Raw genomic sequence first — 21424 nt, 5'->3', positions numbered from 1 at the left:
CACTGCCTCTTTTTACACATGGTTGCATCCATGCTTCTTGAGCAGTATGATTCTCTGGATGCTGTGTCTGATGACAGACTTCTGGCAAACGACACAATTCTGTAGAGATTAAATGATAACACTACAAGACTCCTAATTTTTTTATTTTTTTTCTGGAGAAATTAAATCATAATACTACAAGGATATTTAATTTTCTCGATTTTTTGTGGCGTATCTTCAGCACACTTTATCTCAAGATACAGTCATTCCCTGTATCGTCACGATGAAGCAACATTGAAGTGTCGTTAGAATGTTACATGAAGGACAATCATCTAGAAATAACCTTCTCGGAAGACGTTTTGTATCGAAATCCCAGTCATTTTAAACACATAGACTGTGTTTTAAACCTCTTGATGAACTATATTTAGGAGCAAAGGGTTTGTAGAGCATTGATAGAAATACAGATCTGAGTTGTGGCCAATTGAGTAACTCTAAAACTTGACGCTTAGACTTCTTGATTGAGAATGCTCAACATATATTCAAACGGCTTCCTCTCTGTGATAATGTTCTAAAAGATTTGGAGACACCTGACACAGTTTCCGTTAGGGACAAGGGAATTTCTTCTGTTGTCCGTCTTGCGTCAAAGTTTCCAAGTTTAATTAAAAAAGCCAAGAAATCGACACTGAATGGCGGCTACTGTGAGATACAGATGTAGAAAACGATGTGTACCGATGCATCCGAATCCTGGACTGTCTTCCGTAAGCTGATACATTGAGATGGAACATCTATGTTCCCGGGGTTGTCAGCCATGAATATGTCACAGTTGTCTTGCCTTATTAGTTGGCTAGTGTGGAAAGAGTATTTTGGCAATAAACAGAATAAAGAACGATGTAAGAAGCAGACTGAGCACTAGAAAAGTAACCGAACGTTTGCATTCTACAAGAAGTACTTAATTTGTACCCTGTTACGACTTTCCAATTGAAACGGAATTTCTCCATCCGATGAGTAATGGAACTTACAACGCGGTGGTGTTGAGGAAGAAAATTATAAATTAAAAAAAACATTTTTTCAGAATATCTTGCGTAACTTTTGCTATATCTTTCGAAATTTTTAAGCTCTACCTCCCGAAAATGATTCGGAGCTGGCAACACTAGTGATAAATAACATGTTCTGTATTTGTATTTTTTATTTATACTTTGGATCTCTTATTGTACAGGAAGTGAACATCATATAGGACAAGTCATTTTTCCTTAGGAAATATCTAGTTTCAAAACATTGTTCTCTCTAAAAAGTTACACAGTGAGAATGAAAACAGAAAAACGTTTTCTCTAAAAAATTACACTGTGAGAATGAAGACAGAAACATGATGATTACACGTCTGTGGTTATGATATTGGGCAGCAATTAATTTCTACACTTAAATGAATGCCATTTGTCTCCTGCTTAAATAGTTGTCTGGTAGCAAAATACCAGTTTTTTCTTGACAAAATTAACTTCAAAAATACAGTAGTAAAGATTTTGTAAGAAGAAAATATCCAAGATATCGAGTGGCAGAATAACTCAAACATATGAGCCAAAAGGAAATGCCAACTGTTGCATAGAATCAAAACTGCTCAGAAATATTTATTAGAATAGGTGCTAGGCAGGACTGATTTTTCTTTCAGAGTTTCAACAAAGTTTTTTCCCTTTTTTATTATCTTGTAGCATACAAACTTTATAGCCATCACAATTGAACAAAGTTCAACATGCAGGGGCAAAGTAGCCCAGCTTCTCGATAGTATCATAAAGTGATAGACAGTACTTTACCGTATATGATCGATAACAGAGATAATACATAAGAATGTAACTTAAAATTAAACAAAAATATATTAAATTTTAATATAACTTAAATAATTGTACTATTTGAATCTGATTGTCTATTCTCAACACGCAATTTAAAGAACCGTTTTGACAGAGTTCAGTCATTTCGCTTTACCTTAACAGTAGAGCGGAAATGATATGGTCGTCGGATGGGCGAACCAATAACATATATATTTTTTATCTAGCTGTATATAAATTTCGGCATATGACTTGACAGTTGAAGAAATGGGAGGGTGGAATCCTGTAAGAGAAAGCGAGAAATATGGAGTGGGTAAGTTTTTTTCACGATTCAGTTTTGCTGAATGTTGTTTACACTTGCGCATCTGCGGCCAAGCCCACTTTTTGGTCAGGTTATGGTGATTGCTTCACTTGAACCATTTGTTGAATTTCATTGGCCGAATATCAGTCAGACCAAAATATAACGATGTTCGTAGAAATTAACCTACAATAGAGATTTAATGTGTGTTTCAGGGCAGATTGCTGCGTCCCTGGTTTGTTGTTTACGTTTGACAAAAATGCTTTATGCACTGAGCGTTATGCAGTAATTGACGAGAAAGCCGTTTAGGCTTACTTATCACATAACGAGATATCATTTTTCGATTAGTTTATTGATTCAGGTTGATAGTTGTCCTCAGTCTGCAGCAGCTTTGTTTAGTATTTTATGTAACAAAACAAAATAAGTACTTGGAGTGAGAACCACATTTCTGACTTTATGTTTAAAATTAGTGACATACTGTGTAGTGCAGAACATCATAGGAAATATCCTTTCAAAACTTTGCACCTATGCCTTTGGCCATGATAGATATACTTAATTATTTTTGTAAGAAAAACTTTTATTATTCTCAGGTTCTGTAATATAAAACGTTTGTTTGACCATCAATGACAGCAATATCATTTGCACTGTTATGGTAGTGTCTCCAGCTGGTGAATTATTTCCTTGACCTTTGTAGTGCATGTTAGTGCTCCCTCAACAATTGAGCTCCGACATCCCTCCCCACCTGACATACTCATTAAAATGTCACAATAACTTATCTTCTTCTCTTTGCCTCGTTTCTTTTTCTGTATTCTCTAGTGCTGTAAATTCATCCAGATTTGGAATTCAAACTTGGAAACTTTTCTCCTCTACAGGCAGGGGTGTGACATATGAATGCAAGCCAAATTGTAAAAGCTTTTGACTGTCTCATATTACATCACTACTTTGTGCTTCAGTGATCCTTTGCTACTTATTACTGTACTTACTTCATCTGTTTCATTTCAGACCCATATCAATAGATGGTTGCTAGTACAAGCTATTTACTTTCTTTGTTAATGTTTCTGTAAAAGTTGGTTAATGTTTCTGTAAAAGGTCCCCCTTGCTGCATTTTTCATATTGATGTACAATGTAGACCTATGTACATAATATAAACCAATATACCTGTTGGAGATTTGTTGGGAATGTAGTTTACCATTTCGTTCCATTCTTTACATAAAGTGTGTTAATTATGGAACATTATTTGTGTTCATCCACTCACAACTAAATTGCTGTCTTCCAGCCTAACCTAGATCTAGGAATTCACTGCAGATCAGTTTGTCATCACAAACAATGTATCGAGGGGAGACACCGTGACACTTTCACGGAACTGTCTGATACATCAACATGTTCACAATTTTGCAGCAAGTAGCAGGCAGGAAATTGGAGATGTGAAGATATTCCAAAAGAAAGCAGAATTTTTTTTATTGCTACTGCTCTTATAATTAATAACTTCATTAGGAATTGAGTCTGGAGTTTAGTTTCTAATCAGAAATCATATGGATCATATAAATTCTAGCTACTGTTATTAATATAATTTGTGATCTGCCAATAGGATCGCTTAGAGAAATATTTTGTTCCTAAAACACGGTATCTTATCTATAAGTTCATTTTGGCCTTGTGAATACTCTGAGCGTATTTGATTTCTTCAGTGCCATTATAATTACTCAGTCTGAATCAGTGAATCTATTATTCATGGGGAAAATATGTAACATTTAATTTATTGCTTGCTATTAATGACACGCTCCTGTTTGCACTTTTTTTATGCTGATGGCTTTGGGCTTCTCTTGGAATCCCTGAGGTTGCATTGTTGTTGTGGGTCTCAGCCCAAAGACTGAGTTGGTGCAGCTCTCTGTGCTAGGCTATACTGTGCAGGCCTCTTCATCTCTCTATAACTACTGTGTCCAATATCCACTTGGACCTGATTACTGTAACAGAGTTTAGGCCTCCCTTTACAGTTCTCACCCCTCACTCTTCGCACCATGACCACATGGACAATTCCCTGATGCCTCAGCATGTGTCCTGCCAATCTTCTTTTCATCACATTGTGCCATAAATTTCTTTTCTCAAGAATTTATTAGTTTATCAGTTGCCTGATCTACACATCCGATCTTCAACATTATTCTGTAGCACCACATATTGAAGTCTGGTTTCTTTCTGTTTGACCTATTTATCATCCATGTTTCACTCTAACATAAAGTTACACTACAGACAGATACATTCATAAAAGGCTTCCCAATATTGCTTGCCTTTCATGACTGCAGTCTGGTTTCTGTTCAGATTGTAGATAGCCTTATCGTTATCTGTATTTTATGCCTGACACTTTCAGAATTTCAATGAGGTTAGTCCAGTTGACACTGCCAGACATTTTCTGTAAATCCAATGTAAATTTGCCTTTCTTTAAGCTATCTTCTACGATAAGTCATGGGGGCCAGTGTTGCCCTTTGTGTTCTTACGTTTCTCCAGAGTCTAAATTGATCCTCCCCAAGGTCAGCTTCTATCAGTTTTTTCATTCTCCTGTAAATAATTCCTGTCAGTGTTCTGTGATATTTACACCTGGCAGCAACTGCCAGTTTTGGAATAATGAATTATTTAGATTTTTCCTGAAACACATTTTTGCTGTTCTGCCACCTTTCACACCAAGTGGAATAATGTTCTCATGGGTGGCCCCCCCAAGGATTTCCATAAACCGGAGTGAATGTCGTCAACTCCAGGTGCCTTGTTTTAAGTTAGATTTTGAGTGCTCTGTCAAATTTTTGTAGCAGTGTCGTATCTCTCATATTATTTTTTGATAATGTAATCTTCCAGCTCATTTCCATTTATACGTTCCTTTCACCATTCTGCCTTCCCTTCCTTGTTCAGTACTGACCTGCCATCTGAAATCTTGTCTTTGAATTTTGTAAAAAGGTTTCTGTATTTTTCCTGTAAGCAGCATCTATCTTCCCCCTGATCATGCATGCTTTTACAGCCTTGGATTTGTCATCTAGCCATTTCTGGTCAACCAATTTGCACTTACTGTCAGTCTCATTTTTCAGACACCTGTGTTTCCTTTCATGTGCTTCATTTAGGGCTGCTGCAGTTTTATATTCTCCTTCATCAGTTAAATTCAGTATCTCGTGTGTGTTCCGAGGATTTCTGCTATACGTTGTCTTGTTTGAAACTCTAAACAACAAGAAGTTCTTTCAGTATATCCAGATCCCATCACGTTAATTTCTTACTTTTCTGCAATTTCTTCACTTTTAACATGCAGTTTATAAACAATAGTTATAATAAGTACTCATCTGCTCTCAGAAATGTTTTGCACTTTAAAATTTGATTTTGGTGTATATCTTATTAGATTAGTGTCCTGATGGATGAGAATGAGATGCAGTCAGCCTCTTGAGGCCAACTAAGGAGCTACTTGACTGATTGATATCTGCCCAAAGTTCAAGTTACCTGGCAGCAACTGGGAAGATGGCGTCCATACCAAATGCTCCAAATTCCATGATGCCTGTGACAGAGAATGACATAGTGATTGTTTGGTCCTGATTGGCTTGTCTAGGGCCACAATGTGGAACTTTGCCATTTTTACTGATGAATGAGCTGCCATATTTGTTTTCTTAAGAAAAGAATCTTACAGCTACATCCACATACATATTCTGCAAGCTACCATATGGTGTGTGGCGGAGTGTACCTTGTACCACTACCGTTCACTTCCTTTTCTGTTCCACTCACAAATAAAATGAATGAAAAACACTGCCTATATGCTTGTGTATGAGCTCTAATTTCACTTATCTTAACTTCATGGTCCTTACGTGAAATGTACATAGCCAACCATAGAATTGTGCTGCAGTCAGCTTCATTTGCTGTTTCTCTGAATTTTCTCAGATGTGTTCCAAGAACAGAATGTTGTCTTTCCTCCAGGGATTCTTACTCGAATTCGTGAAGCATCTCCATAATATTCACATGTTGATAGACCATATCGATAGCAAATCTAGCAGCCTGCCTGTGATTTGTTCTGATTTCTTCCTTTAACCCAACCAGGTGGAGATCCCAAACACTCATGTTCTATATGCGGTCTCCTTTATGGATGAACCATACTTTTCCTAAAATTATCCCCATGAACCATGGACCTTGCTGTTGGTGGGGAGGCTTGCGTGCCTCAGCGAAACTGTTGACCGTACCGTAGTTGCAACCACCTGGATGATTGACTGATCTGGCCTTGTAACACTAACCAAAATGGCCTTGCTGTTCTGGTACTGTGAACGGCTGAAAGCAAGGGGAAACTACAGCCGTAATTTTTCCCGAGGGCATCCAGCTTTACTGTATGGTTAAATGATGATGGCATCCTCTTGGGTAAAATATTCCGGAGGTAAAATAGTCCCCCATTCGGATCTCTGGGCGGTGACTACCCGGGAGGACATTGTTATCAGGAGAACAAAAACTGGCGTTCTACGGATCAGAGCGTGGAATGCCCGATCCCTTAATCGGGCAGGTAGGTTAGAAAATGGACAGTTTGTCCTGTTCTTGGTATCCTGCAGATCTGATGGAGAAACTTTTTGCAACAACAATGCGACTGTTTTTTTCTGTTCTTGTTGAAAATATTAAGAACTGGTTTGGAGAAGACATAATAATAGAGAAGGTGAGAAATGGATCATTGTTGAATACTAACGAAACACAGGCACCTCAGACCTGTGACGGGGTTGGGTATATATCCATTACCAAAAACTCAACCGGTTTGAAGGTGTCATCTTTCATTGGGATCATACGCTACAGACAGATAACTGTGTGTTAACCTAGAGCCACATGGAATCCATTTTGTTCATTGCCTCCACAGGACCTAAGGATAAAAGGGTGGACCCCGGAGCTTTCATCCTAGCCTGAGAAACTTAAGATCATGGGTTACAGATGTGATGTCGAGCTCAATTTTCTCCTCCAATGAGCTTTATGTGCCAGAGGTTTGGACGTATGTCGTCCATTGTGAACAACTCCCTACATGTGTAAACTGCCCAGAACATCCCCCTTGTGTGCCGATGTGTTCACTTTCCAAGAGGAGAAGAAAATCCAGAAATACGAAACTCATGATTGCCTGTTTTATCAGGGTACTAAGAAAAAGTTTAAATGACTCCACTTGATCGATAAGATGTTAAACTTTGCAAAAATTTGTGAAAATTCACACCTAGCACGGTGACAAGGTCTCGGACACCAACTTCAGGTACTAGCTACACGTGAATGTCTGTTTTACAGTTGGGGATGGTACACTAGCCCCCCTTCATCACCACACCCACTACACTAGTCATAACCATGCCATAAGTGCAGCCAGAGATGCCTCATCCTCATCCAGCATCACCAGGGAAGCGGATACCTACCAAGGTGCCCTCCTCCCAGGATGAAACAGACCAGCAATCTACCATCAGCCAGTGACCAGTGGAGACACAGGCTGTGGGCTATAGAAAAGAATGGTCCTCTTCTGTTGCAGAAGTCAGGACAGGAAAATTCTCACAGAAACTGAATCTTCACATGGGCAAGAAGGATAAATTTAAAGTTAAAGTGAATTCTGCTGCTCCATTTGATCTGCGCCAAGTTACTAGAGCAGTTAATTTCAGAACTGGAAGTCTGCTTCCTTAACACTGGAGCTGTGATCTTAGTCAGCCATACACATTACAATCCGAAGCCCACACATCTCACCCTTAATCCAGTGGTATGTCCCTAGTGACCTCTGCAACTGAGACCATTTTCCTAACACTCTCTTTTTCGACCAATGGAACTTGCACCATGTAGGTCATTTCAAAAAGCCAACTAGCAAGCTTTCAACTCCAATGCAACTTAGCCATGGTGCTCTGAAGAAATAGTTGCAGCTGTCAGAGAGCGTTGCAGGAAACTTCGACAAAAGTGCCAGCCCCCTGTGGAACACTTAATAGCATTCAAGAGGCTTTGTGTGAAGGCATGGGGAACTCTGCCACATTTTTGGCCACCCATTGTCTACAGTAGATCCTTGCATCTCCCTGAGTGATGACACCTATACTGATCCAGTGGCTATTGCTGAGTATTTTGAGGCAAGCTTCACCAAAATGTCCACATCCAGTAACTACCTTCCTAATTTCTGATCTGGAAACACCTGGTGGAGTGAAATTCTTTGTCCTTCCTTGCACAAGGTTTAATGTCATACAATGTTCCACTTAGTGAATGGGAGGTTCTGCAGCACTTTAGCAGAGTGTCAAGACACAGTTCTTGGACCACATAAAATCCATAATTGAACGCTTAAACGCCTTAGCAATGACAGCATCAAACTCATCCTTGGGTTTTCCACTTGTATTTTGTGGGAAGGGGAGTTTCCCTCCCAGTGGTGGGAGGGTATTATTATCCCTTTTCCTGAAGAAGGAAAAATGCCCTCGAATTTTGAGTAATTATCGATCAATCTCTCAAACAGACAGGCCATGCAGATTATTTGCAAGAATGTTTGTGCCTGGAAGCCATAGGACATATATCATAGTTTTGAAACTGTTTTTGGGAATTCTGGTTCATGACAGACCAACTGATTCAACTCTGTAGTGCGCAGTGCTTTTGTGCAATGCCAGTACCTGATGTGAGTGAGGCTTTTGGGGCTGCTGACCATTTTTATCCAGAATTTCTGTTCCTCTGGCAGTTCTGGGTCCAAATAGCAACTAATACATTCAGAGCATTACCCTCTTCATGTTTGCAATCGGTGGTATTGTGACTGCAGTGACAGTATCACCATCACTGTCAATGACATTTGCCTGCATTACAGTGCTGCATCGTTGCACACCACATAGTGCCAACTTCATGGGGCTACAGAGAAGATACATAATTGGGCTCTGAATTGTGGATATCAATTTTTCATCTGTGAAAACTAGTGTCATGTACTTTTGTTGCATCAGAACTGTGCATCTGTACCCAGAACATTTACCTCAGTAACCAGTTACTTGAAGTCATTGAAACTTTCCAATTTTTAGGCCTTTTATTTGAGTCAGTTAACACGGTTATCATATGTACACCAATTCAAGGCAAATTTCTTGAGGAATATTACAAATCACCCAAAAATGGGTACACCAGCTGGAATACAATTAGAAGCTCTCTGTGAGGACTTCCAGCTGTCTGCTCTTGTCTGTGTACATAGAATTCCCTCTGGGCATCCCCTGTGGTATGTACCAAGTGATAAGATTCGGGTGGACCTCTTCTGGATCGTAAGAAAAATGTTGACCCCTCAATTCTCAGATGTGCATTCAGTTTGTTTCTCTGTGACTACCCATATTCAACATGCATCTACATGGACGGATTGAAAATCAATGACAGTGTTTGTTATGCTTTTGCACATGGAAGGGAGCATGAGAAGTATTTTCTGGTGAGTATATACAGTGTATACACTCCAGGCTCAGCAGTACTACATTAAAGCTCTCGCCATTAAGGACGTCCTGGTTTGTATTGACACCGTGAGCTGCTTAAAAGACAAAAAGCTCAGTGCTACCCCAAAAACCTTTTGGTCACTAACATCCAAGACCTTTTAGTTGACCTCCACAGCCACAAAATGACAGTAACATTCATCTGGACACTGAGCGATATGGGTATTCTGAGAAAAGAACTTATTGACAAATTAACTAAAAAAGCAACCCTAGCAGATGAACTTGTACTAGGAGTACCAGGCACAGACTTAAAATTGCAACTGTGTCTGATTCTGAACACCTGAGATATCGAATAGCAGGCTACAGTGACCTTCAACAAGCTGAGAGCAATCAAGGGGACCATTGAGGTGGCATACTTCTCTCCAGGCCCCTCAGAAAGATGCCACAGTACTTCACTAACTGTGTGCGGGGCACAAGACACTTAACCATGTATTCCTTTTGCATCAGGAGGACCCCACTCAGTGCAGCTGTGGTGGTAATCTCACAGTAGCCCATATCCCAGCAAAGTATGCCTTGCTGGCCGATTTTAGATAAGCATTCAGCCTGTGTGCGCACTACCTCAGATACTTGCAGACAATGGGTTGGCAGCTACTAAAGTCTTACATTTCCTGAGGGTAAGCAGATTATACAATATAATTTAATGCATGTTCGGTGTCGGGTATCGTTGTGAGAGGGAGTACCTCTCGTTGTGGCATGTGCCCTCAGGCTACTTTCTCCCTTCATACTGTCAAGCTTTTTCAAATTTTTATGTACATATTTTATTTATCTACCTGTTTAAGGTAAGTAGCTTTCTAGTCTTTACAGTCTGCATTTTCTCACCTCATTTTCATTTTCCACCCCATTTTTAGTTGAACTGACTATGATGACTCTTCTTTGTGTATCCTTCAGTGACGAGACGCAAGTTTTAGCTATCTGGCTGACTGCTTGGGTTTCATATCAGTTTTAACTGTCTGATTAAAACTACTGTCACACATATTATTTTCAGCTATGACAACATGGTCACAGATTCTGTAGCTGATAACTTTCCTTTTCTCATTTATTATCTTTCTACATGATTTTCCTGTGGATCGAGGGACAGAGAACCAAGTAGTGCAGTGCCTTTAAATTCAATATTATCATCATTACAAGTTGTCTTACTCATTGCTGAGTGTTGTGAATTGGTCATCTATATTCAGATTGTTACCAGCTTGTCTTGGAGCCTGCTGAAGAATTGGATGGAGATCTTCTTGTTTTGATCTATCCACTTGCTTGCTGCTGTCCTCCTTGGTCTCGTGCCTTCAACCTTTCCTTCCAAGATTATTTTCTCTAGATTTCCTCCATACCTTCTTGCAATATGGCCAAAGGATTGGAGAATTTTTTGAGTGACACCAGAAGAAAGGTGCCTGGAGATATTTAGTTGCTTAATAATGGACACATTAATTCTCCTTTCGGTCCATTTTAGGTGTAGTGTCATTTGCCAGCACCGGAGCTCAAAATGTATCAATATACTGTTAGTCTCCGGCCTTAAGGATCCATGTTTCACAGCCGTGAAAGAAGGTGGGAAACACACATGTTGCAGCAAGCTGGGTCTGCCCGAAAGCAGCTGCTTGTAGGGCTTCACGCTCGTCTTCAGTCCCGGAGACTGATTCAGTGAAGTCCTCCCAGCCAGGGAAACCCAAGGAACAGCACGAGAAATCGAAAAAGAAGACCCCCAAGAACAAGGAACTTGCGGTGGCACCCACACCACAACTACCTACAAGCTATGCATCTGAGGATGGGGTGGAGATTCTGGTGTCTGCTGAGTTCCTGGATCTCACCGGACCCTCAGACACAATGGATATAGACTGCTCAGGCGGTGCCGTCTCACGATGATGTCATCTTCCAGTGGAATTGCGGCAGTTTTTTCCACTGTCTGGTTGAGCTATGGCAACTGTTAAGTTTTACACCTGCTTTCTGCATTGCCCTCCAGGAAACCTGGTTCCCGGCAATGCGGACCCCTGCCCTCCACGGCTATAAGAAATATTGGAGTTTGTGTTTATGTCCTATACTCAGTCTGTAGTGAAACTGTGCCCCTTCAAACCCCTCTTGAGGCTGTGGCTGTCAGAATATGGACTACACAGGAAATAACTGTCTGCAATGTGTACCTTTCTCCAGATGGTACAGTACCCCTGAATGTATTAGCTGCACTGATTGATCAAATCCCTAAACCTTTCCTACTTTTGGGTGATTTTAATGCTCATAAACCCTTGTGGGGTGATACCGTGTTTCTGACCAAGGCAGAGATGTCAAAACTTTACTGTCTCAGTTCGATCTCTGCCTTTTAAATACTGGGGCTGCCACACATTTCAGTGTGGCTCGAGGTAGTTACTTGGCAATTGATTTATCAATTTGCAGCCCAGGACTTCTCTCATCTATCCACTGGAGAGCACATGACGACCTGTGTGGTAGTGACCATCTTCCTGTCACTGCCCCGGCATCAACCCCACAGACACCTGCCCATTTGGGCGTTAAACAAGGTGGACTGGGAAACTTTCACCTCTGATGTCACCGTTGACTCTCCCCCACATGGTAACATTGATGTGATGATTGAGCAGGTGACTACCACAATTAATTCTGTGGCAGAAAACACGATCCCTCGCCCTTAAGGTTGCCCCCAGTGAAAGACAGTCCCTTGGTGGTCGATGGAAGCTGCTGAGGTAAGTACAGAGCGTCGGTGAGCTCTCCAGCAACATAAGCGGCACCCTTCCCTAGAGCATCTGATAGCCTTTAGGTGGCTCCGTGCCCATGTAAGCCAGCTTATAAAACGACGGAAACGAGAGTGTTGGGAGAGGTATGTGTCGACCATTGGGTGCCATGTGTCACCTTCCCAAGTGTGGATGAAGAGTAGACCTCTTTTTGGGTACTAGACCCCAACAGGTATTCCTGGCATTACCATCAACGTCATGCTATTTGCCGACCTAAACGCGATTGCCGAGCACTTTGCTGAGCACTGTGCTCGAGCTTCTGCATCGCACCCTCGAACAGCGGATGGAAAGGAAAAAGTCCTCTCATTCACTGCACACCACAGTGAACCCTATAACATCCCATTTGTGGAGTGGGAGCTCCTCAGCGCACTTGCACATTGCTCCTGACACAGCTCCTGTGATCTTCAACTGGATCTGGTGTGATGGTGTCTTTCCATCGCAATGGCGGGAGAGCACCATCATTCCGGTGCTCAGACCCGGTAAAAACCCACTTGATGTGGTTAGCTATTGGCCCATCAGCGCCTCACCAACGTTGTTTGTAAGCTGCTGGAACATATGGTGTGTCGGCAGTTGGGTTGGGTCGAATCCTGGAGTCGTATGGCCTACTGGCCCCATGTCAGAGCGGCTTCCGCAAGGGTTGCTCTACCGCTTATAATCTTGTGTTCCTCCAGTCTGCTATCCAAACAGCCTTTTCCAGACACCAACACCTTGTTGCCTTCTTTTTTGATCTACACAAAGCGTATGACACCACCTGTCGACAACACATCCTTGCTCAGTACTGATACAAACGGCATCCTCCGCCCAGTCACGCAGGTTACTTGCTTGTGACAAGTTGGGGGATGTTAACGTTACTATTACTCCACATAAGAGTTTAAATATGGTCCAGGGTGTTATTTTCCATAGGGACCTCCTTTTGCAGTCTGATGACGAGCTGCGCGCCAACTTAGAACGTAGAGGTGTTCATTTCGTCCGGCGCGTTCATCGGGGTCCGAGGGACAATCAGGTTGCTACCGGTGCCTTCATCTTGGCCTTCGAGGGTGATACGTTACCGGAAAAGGTCAAGGTGATGGTCTACCGATGTGACGTCAAGCCCTATATCCCTCCCCCGATGCGGTGCTTCAAGTGCTGGAAGTTCGGCCATATGTCTTCCCGCTGCACTTCCAGCCTCACATGTCGAGATTGCAGACGCCCATCTCATCCCGATACTCCATGTGCCCCGCCTCCCATCTGCGTCAACTGTGGGGAGCACCATTCACCTTGCTCGCCAGACTGCAGAATATTCCAGAAAGAGCGTAAAATCATGGAATATAAGACCCTGGACCGACTGACTTATACTGAGGCCAAACAGAAATACGACCGATTACATCCAGTGCGAATGACAACTTCCTACGCCGCTGCTACAACACCTGTGCTAGCCCCATCAGTTTCGCGCCTTCCGGCCGGATCGACGAGTGGTACAATTCCTCCTGCCCCCTTGCCAGTGGGGGGGCTCTACCCACCGGGTTGCTCCTGTGCCACCTACCTCAGGAGCAACACCATCCCCCCCATCGGGGACGTCGGTCCCCGCTTCTAAGCCGGAGAAGTGTCCAACTTCTTTGGCTTCTCACGCTCGCAAGGGGTCCCTTGGGTCCCTCCCTTCCCAGGTTTCCACCGGCGGGAAGGCTGACGATCGACAGTGGCGTAAGTGCCCACAATCTGCAGGTCGAAGGGCTTCCCGATCCTCCTCAGTCCCGGAGACTGAATCGGTGAAGCCCTCCCAGCCAGTTAAACCCAAGGAGCAGCGTGAGAAATCAAAGAAGAGCAGCTCTAAGCCCAAGGAACGCGCGGTGGTAGCCACCCCATCGCAACCTTCTCGCTCTGCGTCTGAGGATGAGGTGGAGATTCTGGCGTCCGCTGAGGACCTCGATCTCGCCGGTCCCTCAGACGCCGTGAATAGCAATAGCACTAGCACGGGTGCTCAATCGGAGGCAGCAGGTGACCCAGCGGCGTAATCTGCCGTCCCAGTCCCGGCACGCCTTTCTCAGCCATGGACAAAACCATCCTCCAGTGGAACTGCAGCGATTTCTTCCACCATCTAGCTGAGCTCCGCCAACTTATCAGCCTTCACCCTTTCCTCTGCATTGCTCTGCAGGAAACTTGGTTTCCAGCAATGCGCACCCCCACCCTCCGTGGCTATCGGGATTATTATAAGAACCGAGCAGCTTATGAAAGGGTGTCTGGTGGCGTCAGCATCTATGTCCTTCACTCTCTTCACAGCGAGTCTGTCCCTCTACAAACAGCTTTAGAGGCTGTCGCTGTTAGGGTGTGGACGCCGCAGGCTCTTACCGTCTGCAGTCTTTACCTTCCACCGGAGGGTGATGTCGCGCAGCATGTCCTGGCTGCGCTGATAGCCCAATTGCCGCCACCTTTCTTATTACTGGGCGACTTTAACGCCCATAACCCTCTGTGGGTGGGTCAGTGGCAACAGGTCGAGGCGCCACCGTTGAGCATCTATTGTCGCAGCTCGATCTCTCGATTTTGAATGATGGTGCCTCCACACACTTCAGTGTGGCGCATGGCACCTACTCCGCCATTGACCTTTCAATCTGTAGCCCTAGCCTCTTACCATCTGTCCACTGGAGTGTGCATGACGACCTGTGTGGTAGTGACCACTTTCCGATTTTTCTGTCACTACCACAGCGTCACTCTTCTGGGCGCCCTAGCAGATGGGCTATGAATAAGGCTGACTGGGACTTGTTCTCCTCCACTGCCGCTATTGAGCCTCTCTCAACTGATGCCATTGATGCGGTGGTTACATCGGTCACCGCCGGCATCGTCACTGCCGCCGAGTCTGCCATTCCCCGTTCTTCTGGGTCCCCTCGGCGGAGGGCTGTGCCTTGGTGGTCGCCTGAGATCGCTGAAGCGATTAAAGATCGCCGGCGGGCGCTCCAGCGTCACAAGCGACATCCCTCCATGGATCACCTTATCGCCTTCAAACGGCTGCGTGCGCGGGCCCGCCTCCTTATCCGCCAAGGCAAGAAGAAGTGCTGGGAGCGGTATGTGTCCACCATTGGACTCCATGTCACTCCATCGCAGGTCTGGGCCAAGATTCGACGGGTCTTCGGCTATCGGACCCCTGCCAGCGTCCCTGCGCTCTCTCTGAATGGAGCAGTTTGTACTGACTCCGACGTCATTGCAAACCGCTTAGCAGAGCATTTTGCTATGAGTTCCGCTTCTGCGAATTACCCCCAGGCCTTCCGCTCCATTAAAGAGCGGATGGCACGTCGGAGCCTTTCTTTTCGCACCAATGCTTCTGAACCCTACAACGCTCCATTCAGTGAGTGGGAATTTCAGAGTGCCCTTGCCGCTTGCCCTGATACCGCTCCCGGGCCAGATCGCATCCACTGTCAGATGCTGAAACACCTTTCAGTGGACTGCCAGCGACGCCTCCTCGACCTTTACAACCGTCTCTGGGTCGAGGGTGAGTTTCCGTCGCAATGGCGGGAAAGTATTGTCATCCCCATTTTGAAACCTGGAAAGAACCCTCTGGAGGTGGACAGCTACCGTCCCATTAGTCTCACCAACGTTCTTTGCAAGTTGCTTGAACGGATGGTGAGCCGGCGCTTAAATTGGGTGCTGGAGTCTCGGGGCCTTCTGGCTCCGTCTCAGGGTGGGTTCCGTAAAGGCCGCTCCGCCACCGACAATCTGGTGAGCCTTGAGTCGGCCATCCGTACAGCCTTTGCCCGCCGTCAGCACCTGGTCGCTGTCTTTTTCGACATGCGGAAGGCGTACGATACGACATGGCGTCATCACATCCTTTCTACGCTTCATGGATGGGGTCTTCGGGGCCCTCTGCCGATCTTTATCAGAAATTTTCTGTCGTATCGTACCTTCCGCGTGCAAGTCGCGGCCTCGTATAGTTCCTCCCTCGTCCAGGAGAACGGGGTACCCCAGGGCTCTGTCCTCAGTGTCTGCCTGTTTTTAATTGCAATAAACGGTCTCGCTGCGGCAGTAGGAAATTCTGTCTCCGCTTCCCTGTATGCTGACGACTTCTGTCTTTACTATAGTTCTATTAGCATTGCAGCAGCTGAACGTCAGCTACAGGGCGCAATCCGCAAGGCGCAGTCTTGGGCTGTAGCGCGTGGTTTTCAGTTTTCGGCTGCCAAGACCCGCGTTATGCATTTCTGCCGGCGCCGAACGGTCCATCCTGAGCCGCGGCTTTATCTTGCCGACGAACTTCTTGCTGTGGTGGAGACCCACAGGTTTTTGGGTGTTCTTTTTGATGCCCGGTTGACTTGGCTGCCTCATATCCGGCAGCTTAAACAAGCGTGTTGGCGGCATCTCAACGCCCTGCGTTGTTTGAGCCACACCCGCTGGGGCGCCGACCGATCTACCCTGTTGCGGCTCTACCAGGCGTTAATCCAGTCTCGCCTGGATTATGGGTGCCTAGCTTATGGCTCCGCATCCCCATCTGCGTTGCGGGTGCTGGACCCAATTCTCCACAGCGGGATACGCCTTGCCACTGGTGCTTTCCGCACCAGCCCTGTGGACAGCGTCCTAGTGGAGGCAGGTGTACCTCCACTGCGGTTCCGCCGCCAACGTTTGCTGGCCGCTTATGCTGCCCATGTTTTTAGCTTGCCCGGGCATCCAAATTATCGTGTCCTGTTCCCGCAGTCAGTCGTCCATCTGCCAGACCGTCGGCCCCGGTCGGGTTGTCCGATCGCCGTACGCATCAAGGAGCTTCTCTGCGGGCTAGGGTTTTTCCCAGTTCCACCTTCTTTCCGGGCGCCTCTGCGTACACCCCCGTGGTGTGTTCCTCGCCCTTGCCTTCGGCTCGACTTGGCACAGGGCTCGAAGGACTCGGTCCCTCCAGAGGCCTTCCGCCGCCGCTTTTATTCCATCCTGGCCACATATCAGGGCTCTGGAATTGTTTACACCGACGGTTCGATGGTTGCTGGTCGTGTCGGGTATGCGCTAACTCTAGGGGACCATTCCGAACAACGGTCCTTGGCGGCTGGCTGCAGCGTTTACACTGCTGAGCTAGTCGCCATCTTTCGTGCCCTAGAGTATATCCGCTCCTGCTCAGGTGAGTCCTTCGTTATCTGTAGCGATTCCCTGAGCGGTTTATGAGCTCTCGACCAGTGTTTTCCTCGTTCTCGTCTGGTGATGGCTATCCATGAGGGCCTGCATACTCTTGCGCGTTGCGGCCGCTCTGTGGTCTTTGTGTGGACCCCCGGTCATGTCGGTATCCCGGGCAATGAACATGTTGACCGCCTGGCGAAAGAGGCCACGAGTAAACAGTCTCTGGACGTTGGCCTCCCAGAGACTGATTTGCGGGCAGTCCTCCGCCGAAAAGTTTTTGCGCTTTGGGACGCTGAATGGCGCAATCGGATCATGCCCAATAAACTCCGTGCCATCAAGGAGACGACGACTGTGTGGCGGTCATCCCTGCGAGCCAACCGCAGGGACTCTGTCGTCCTTTGTCGGCTCCGCATTGGCCACTCCCACCTGACACACAGTTATTTACTGCGCCGGGAGGACCCTCCTGTATGTCGCTGCGGGGCGGCTTTGACAGTGGCCCACATTTTGTTGGCCTGCCCCCTTTTAGCTGTGGTCAGGCAGACATTTGCGCTGCCTGATACGCTCCCTGCCCTCTTATGTGATGACCCTGGTATGGCTGACTTAGTTTTCCGTTTTATTCGGGCAGGGGGTTTTTATTATTTACTCTGAGTGTTTGTTCTGTTCTTTTGTGTTGATTCTGGCCATTGGCCTACGATTTTACGCTGAGTTTTTAATGTGTTCTCGGTGGTTGGCTTTTCCTTTTTATCTCTATGGTCGGCCAACCACTGTCACACTCTGTGTGATTTTAATTTGTTTCGTCTGATCTCTGTAGGAGTATTTCTTGTCCTGTGTCGTCTGACGTCTTTCCTGTTGTTCGTTTTTTTATTCTCTTTGGGTGGTTTTACTTTTTTTTGGAAAAAGGGACTGATGACCGTCGCAGTCTGGTCCCTTTAATCCCCCCCAAACCAACCAACCAACACATCCTTGCCACATTATACAGGTGGGGTCTCAGAGGCCCGCTCCCAATTTTTATCCAGAATTTCCTGTCGCTACGTACTTTCCATGTCCAAATTGATTCCTCCCATAGTTCCCACCATACCCAGTAGAATGGAGTCCCGCAGGGCTCTGTATTGAGTGTATCACTATTTTTAGTGGCCAATAATGGTCTAGCAGCAGCTGTAGGGCCATTTGTCTCACCCTCTTTGTATGCAGATGGCTTCTGCATTTCGTACTGCTCCACCGGTACTGATGTTGCTGAGCGATGCCTACAGGGAGCCATCCATAACGCGCAGTCATGGGCTCTTGCCCACGGCTTCCAGTTTTCAGCCGCTAAGTCATGTGTCGTGCACTTCCATCTACATCTACATGGTTACTCTGCAATTCACATTTAAGTGCTTGGCAGAGGGTTCATCGAACCACAATCATACTATCTCTCTACCATTCCACTCCCGAACAGTGCGCGGGAAAAACGAACACCTGAAACTTTCTGTTCGAGCTCTGATTTCTCCTATTTTGTTTTGATGATCATTCCTACCTATGTAGGTTGGGCTCAACAAAATATTTTCGCATTCGGAAGAGAAAGTTGGTGACTGAAATTTTGTAAATAGATCTCGTCGCGACGAAAAAGTCTTTGCTTTAATGACTTCCATCCCAACTCACATATCATATCTGCCACCCTCTCTCCCCTATTACGTGATAATACAAAACGAGCTGCCCTTTTTTGCACCCTTTCGATGTCCTCCGTCAATCCCACCTGGTAAGGATCTCACACTGTGCAGCAATATTCTAACAGAGGACGAACGAGTGTAGTGTAAGCTGTCTCTTTAGTGAACTTGTAGCATCTTCTAAGTGTCCTTCCAATGAAATGCAACCTTTGGCTCGCCTTCCCCACAATATTATCTATGTGGTCTTTCCAACTGAAGTTGTTCGTAATTTTAACACCCAGGTACTTAGTTGAATTGACAGCCTTGAGAATTGTACTATTTATCGAGTAATCGAATTCCAATCAATTTCTTTTGGAACTCATGTGGATCACCTCACACTTTTCGTTATTTAGCGTCAACTGCCACCCACCACACCATACAGCAATCTTTTCTAAATCACTTTGCAACTGATACCGGTCTTCGGATGACCTTACTAGACGGTAAATTACAGCATCATCTGCGAACAACCTAAGAGAACTGCTCAGATTGTCACCCAGGTCATTTATATACACTCCTGGAAATGGAAAAAAGAACACATTGACACCGGTGTGTCAGACCCACCATACTTGCTCCGGACACTGCGAGAGGGCTGTACAAGCAATGATCACACGCACGGCACAGCGGACACACCAGGAACCGCGGTGTTGGCCGTCGAATGGCGCTAGCTGCGCAGCATTTGTGCACCGCTGCCGTCAGTGTCAGCCAGTTTGCCGTGGCATACGGAGCTCCATCGCAGTCTTTAACACTGGTAGCATGCCGCGACAGCGTGGACGTGAACCGTATGTGCAGTTGACGGACTTTGAGCGAGGGCGTATAGTGGGCATGCGGGAGGCCGGGTGGACGTACCGCCGAATTGCTCAACACGTGGGGCGTGACGTCTCCACAGTACATCGATGTTGTCGCCAGTGGTCGGCGGAAGGTGCACGTGCCCGTCGACCTGGGACCGGACCGCAGCGACGCACGGATGCACGCCAAGACCGTAGGATCCTACGCAGTGCCGTAGGGGACCGCACCGCCACTTCCCAGCAAATTAGGGACACTGTTGCTCCTGGGGTATCGGCGAGGACCATTCGCAACCGTCTCCATGAAGCTGGGCTACGGTCCCGCACATCGTTAGGCCGTCTTCCACTCACGCCCCAACATCGTGCAGCCCGCCTCCAGTGGTGTCGCGACAGGCGTGAATGGAGGCACGAATGGAGACGTGTCGTCTTCAGCGATGAGAGTCGCTTCTGCCTTGGTGCCAATGATGGTCGTATGCGTGTTTGGCGCCGTGCAGGTGAGTGCCACAATCAGGACTGCATACGACCGAGGCACACAGGGCCAACACCCAGCATCATGGTGTGGGGAGCGATCTCCTACACTGGCCGTACACCACTGGTGATCGTCGAGGGGACACTGAATAGTGCACGGTACATCCAAACCGTCATCGAACCCATCGTTCTACCATTCCTAGACCGGCAAGGGAACTTGCTGTTCCAACAGGACAATGCACGTCCGCATGTATCCCGTGCCACCCAACGTGCTCTAGAAGGTGTAAGTCAACTACCCTGGCCAGCAAGATCTCCGGATCTGTCCCCCATTGAGCATGTTTGGGACTGGATGAAGCGTCGTCTCACGAGGTCTGCACGTCCAGCACGAACGCTGGTCCAACTGAGGCGCCAGGTGGAAATGGCATGGCAAGCCGTTCCACAGGACTACATCCAGCATCTCTACGATCGTCTCCATGGGCGAATAGCAGCCTGCATTGCTGCGAAAGGTGGATATACACTGTACTAGTTCCGACATTGTGCATGCTCTGTTGCCTGTGTCTATGTGCCTGTGGTTCTGTCAGTGTGATCATGTGATGTATCTGACCCCAGGAATGTGTCAATAAAGTTTCCCCTTCCTGGGACAATGAATTCACGGTGTTCTTATTTCAATTTCCAGGAGTGTAGATCAGGAAAAGCAGAGGTCCCAGGATGCTTCCCTGGGGAACACCTGATATCACTTCAGTTTTACTCGATGATTTGCCGTCTATTACTATGAAGTGCGACCTTCCTGACAGGAAATCAGGAATCCAGTCGCACAACTGAGACACTACCCCATAGGCCCGCAGCTTGATTAGAAGTCGCTTGTGAGGAACGGTGTCAAAAGCTTTCCGGAAATCTAGAAATACGGAATCAACTTGAGATCTCCTGTCGATAGCGGCCATTACTTCGTGCGAATAAATAGCTAGCTGCATTGCACAAGAATGATGTTTTCTGAAACCCTGCTGATTACGTATCAATAGACCGTTCCCTTCGAGGTGATTGATAATGTTTGAATACAGAATATGCTCCAAAACCCTACTGCAAACCGACGTAGCGAGTTGCCCTTTCTAACAACTAGCCCTGGTTTCCACTACTTATGCAGAGATGAAGAGGCATGCACGGGATAGGCTTAAAGTGGAGAG

At 46.1% G+C, this 21424-nt stretch overlaps 1 protein-coding gene across 1 annotated transcript in view; it reads left to right on the top strand.

The window, feature by feature from the left end:
• Positions 1 to 1856: 1856 nt before the first annotated feature.
• The window catches only part of LOC126176786 (dedicator of cytokinesis protein 1), a 475112-nt gene continuing 455544 nt past the window's right edge, over positions 1857 to 21424 (top strand). Inside the window, exon 1 of the mRNA XM_049923958.1 lies at positions 1857 to 2109. Within this exon, the coding sequence (XP_049779915.1) occupies positions 2064 to 2109 (46 nt within the window). The 5' untranslated portion in view covers positions 1857 to 2063. The remainder of the gene's footprint in view (positions 2110 to 21424) is intronic.

This window comes from Schistocerca cancellata, chromosome 3, assembly GCF_023864275.1.
Source record: "Schistocerca cancellata isolate TAMUIC-IGC-003103 chromosome 3, iqSchCanc2.1, whole genome shotgun sequence".
NCBI classification, from domain to species: domain Eukaryota; kingdom Metazoa; phylum Arthropoda; class Insecta; order Orthoptera; family Acrididae; genus Schistocerca; species Schistocerca cancellata.
Note: the sequence above shows the minus strand (reverse complement) of the source record. Positions and strands in the feature narration are given on the sequence as shown.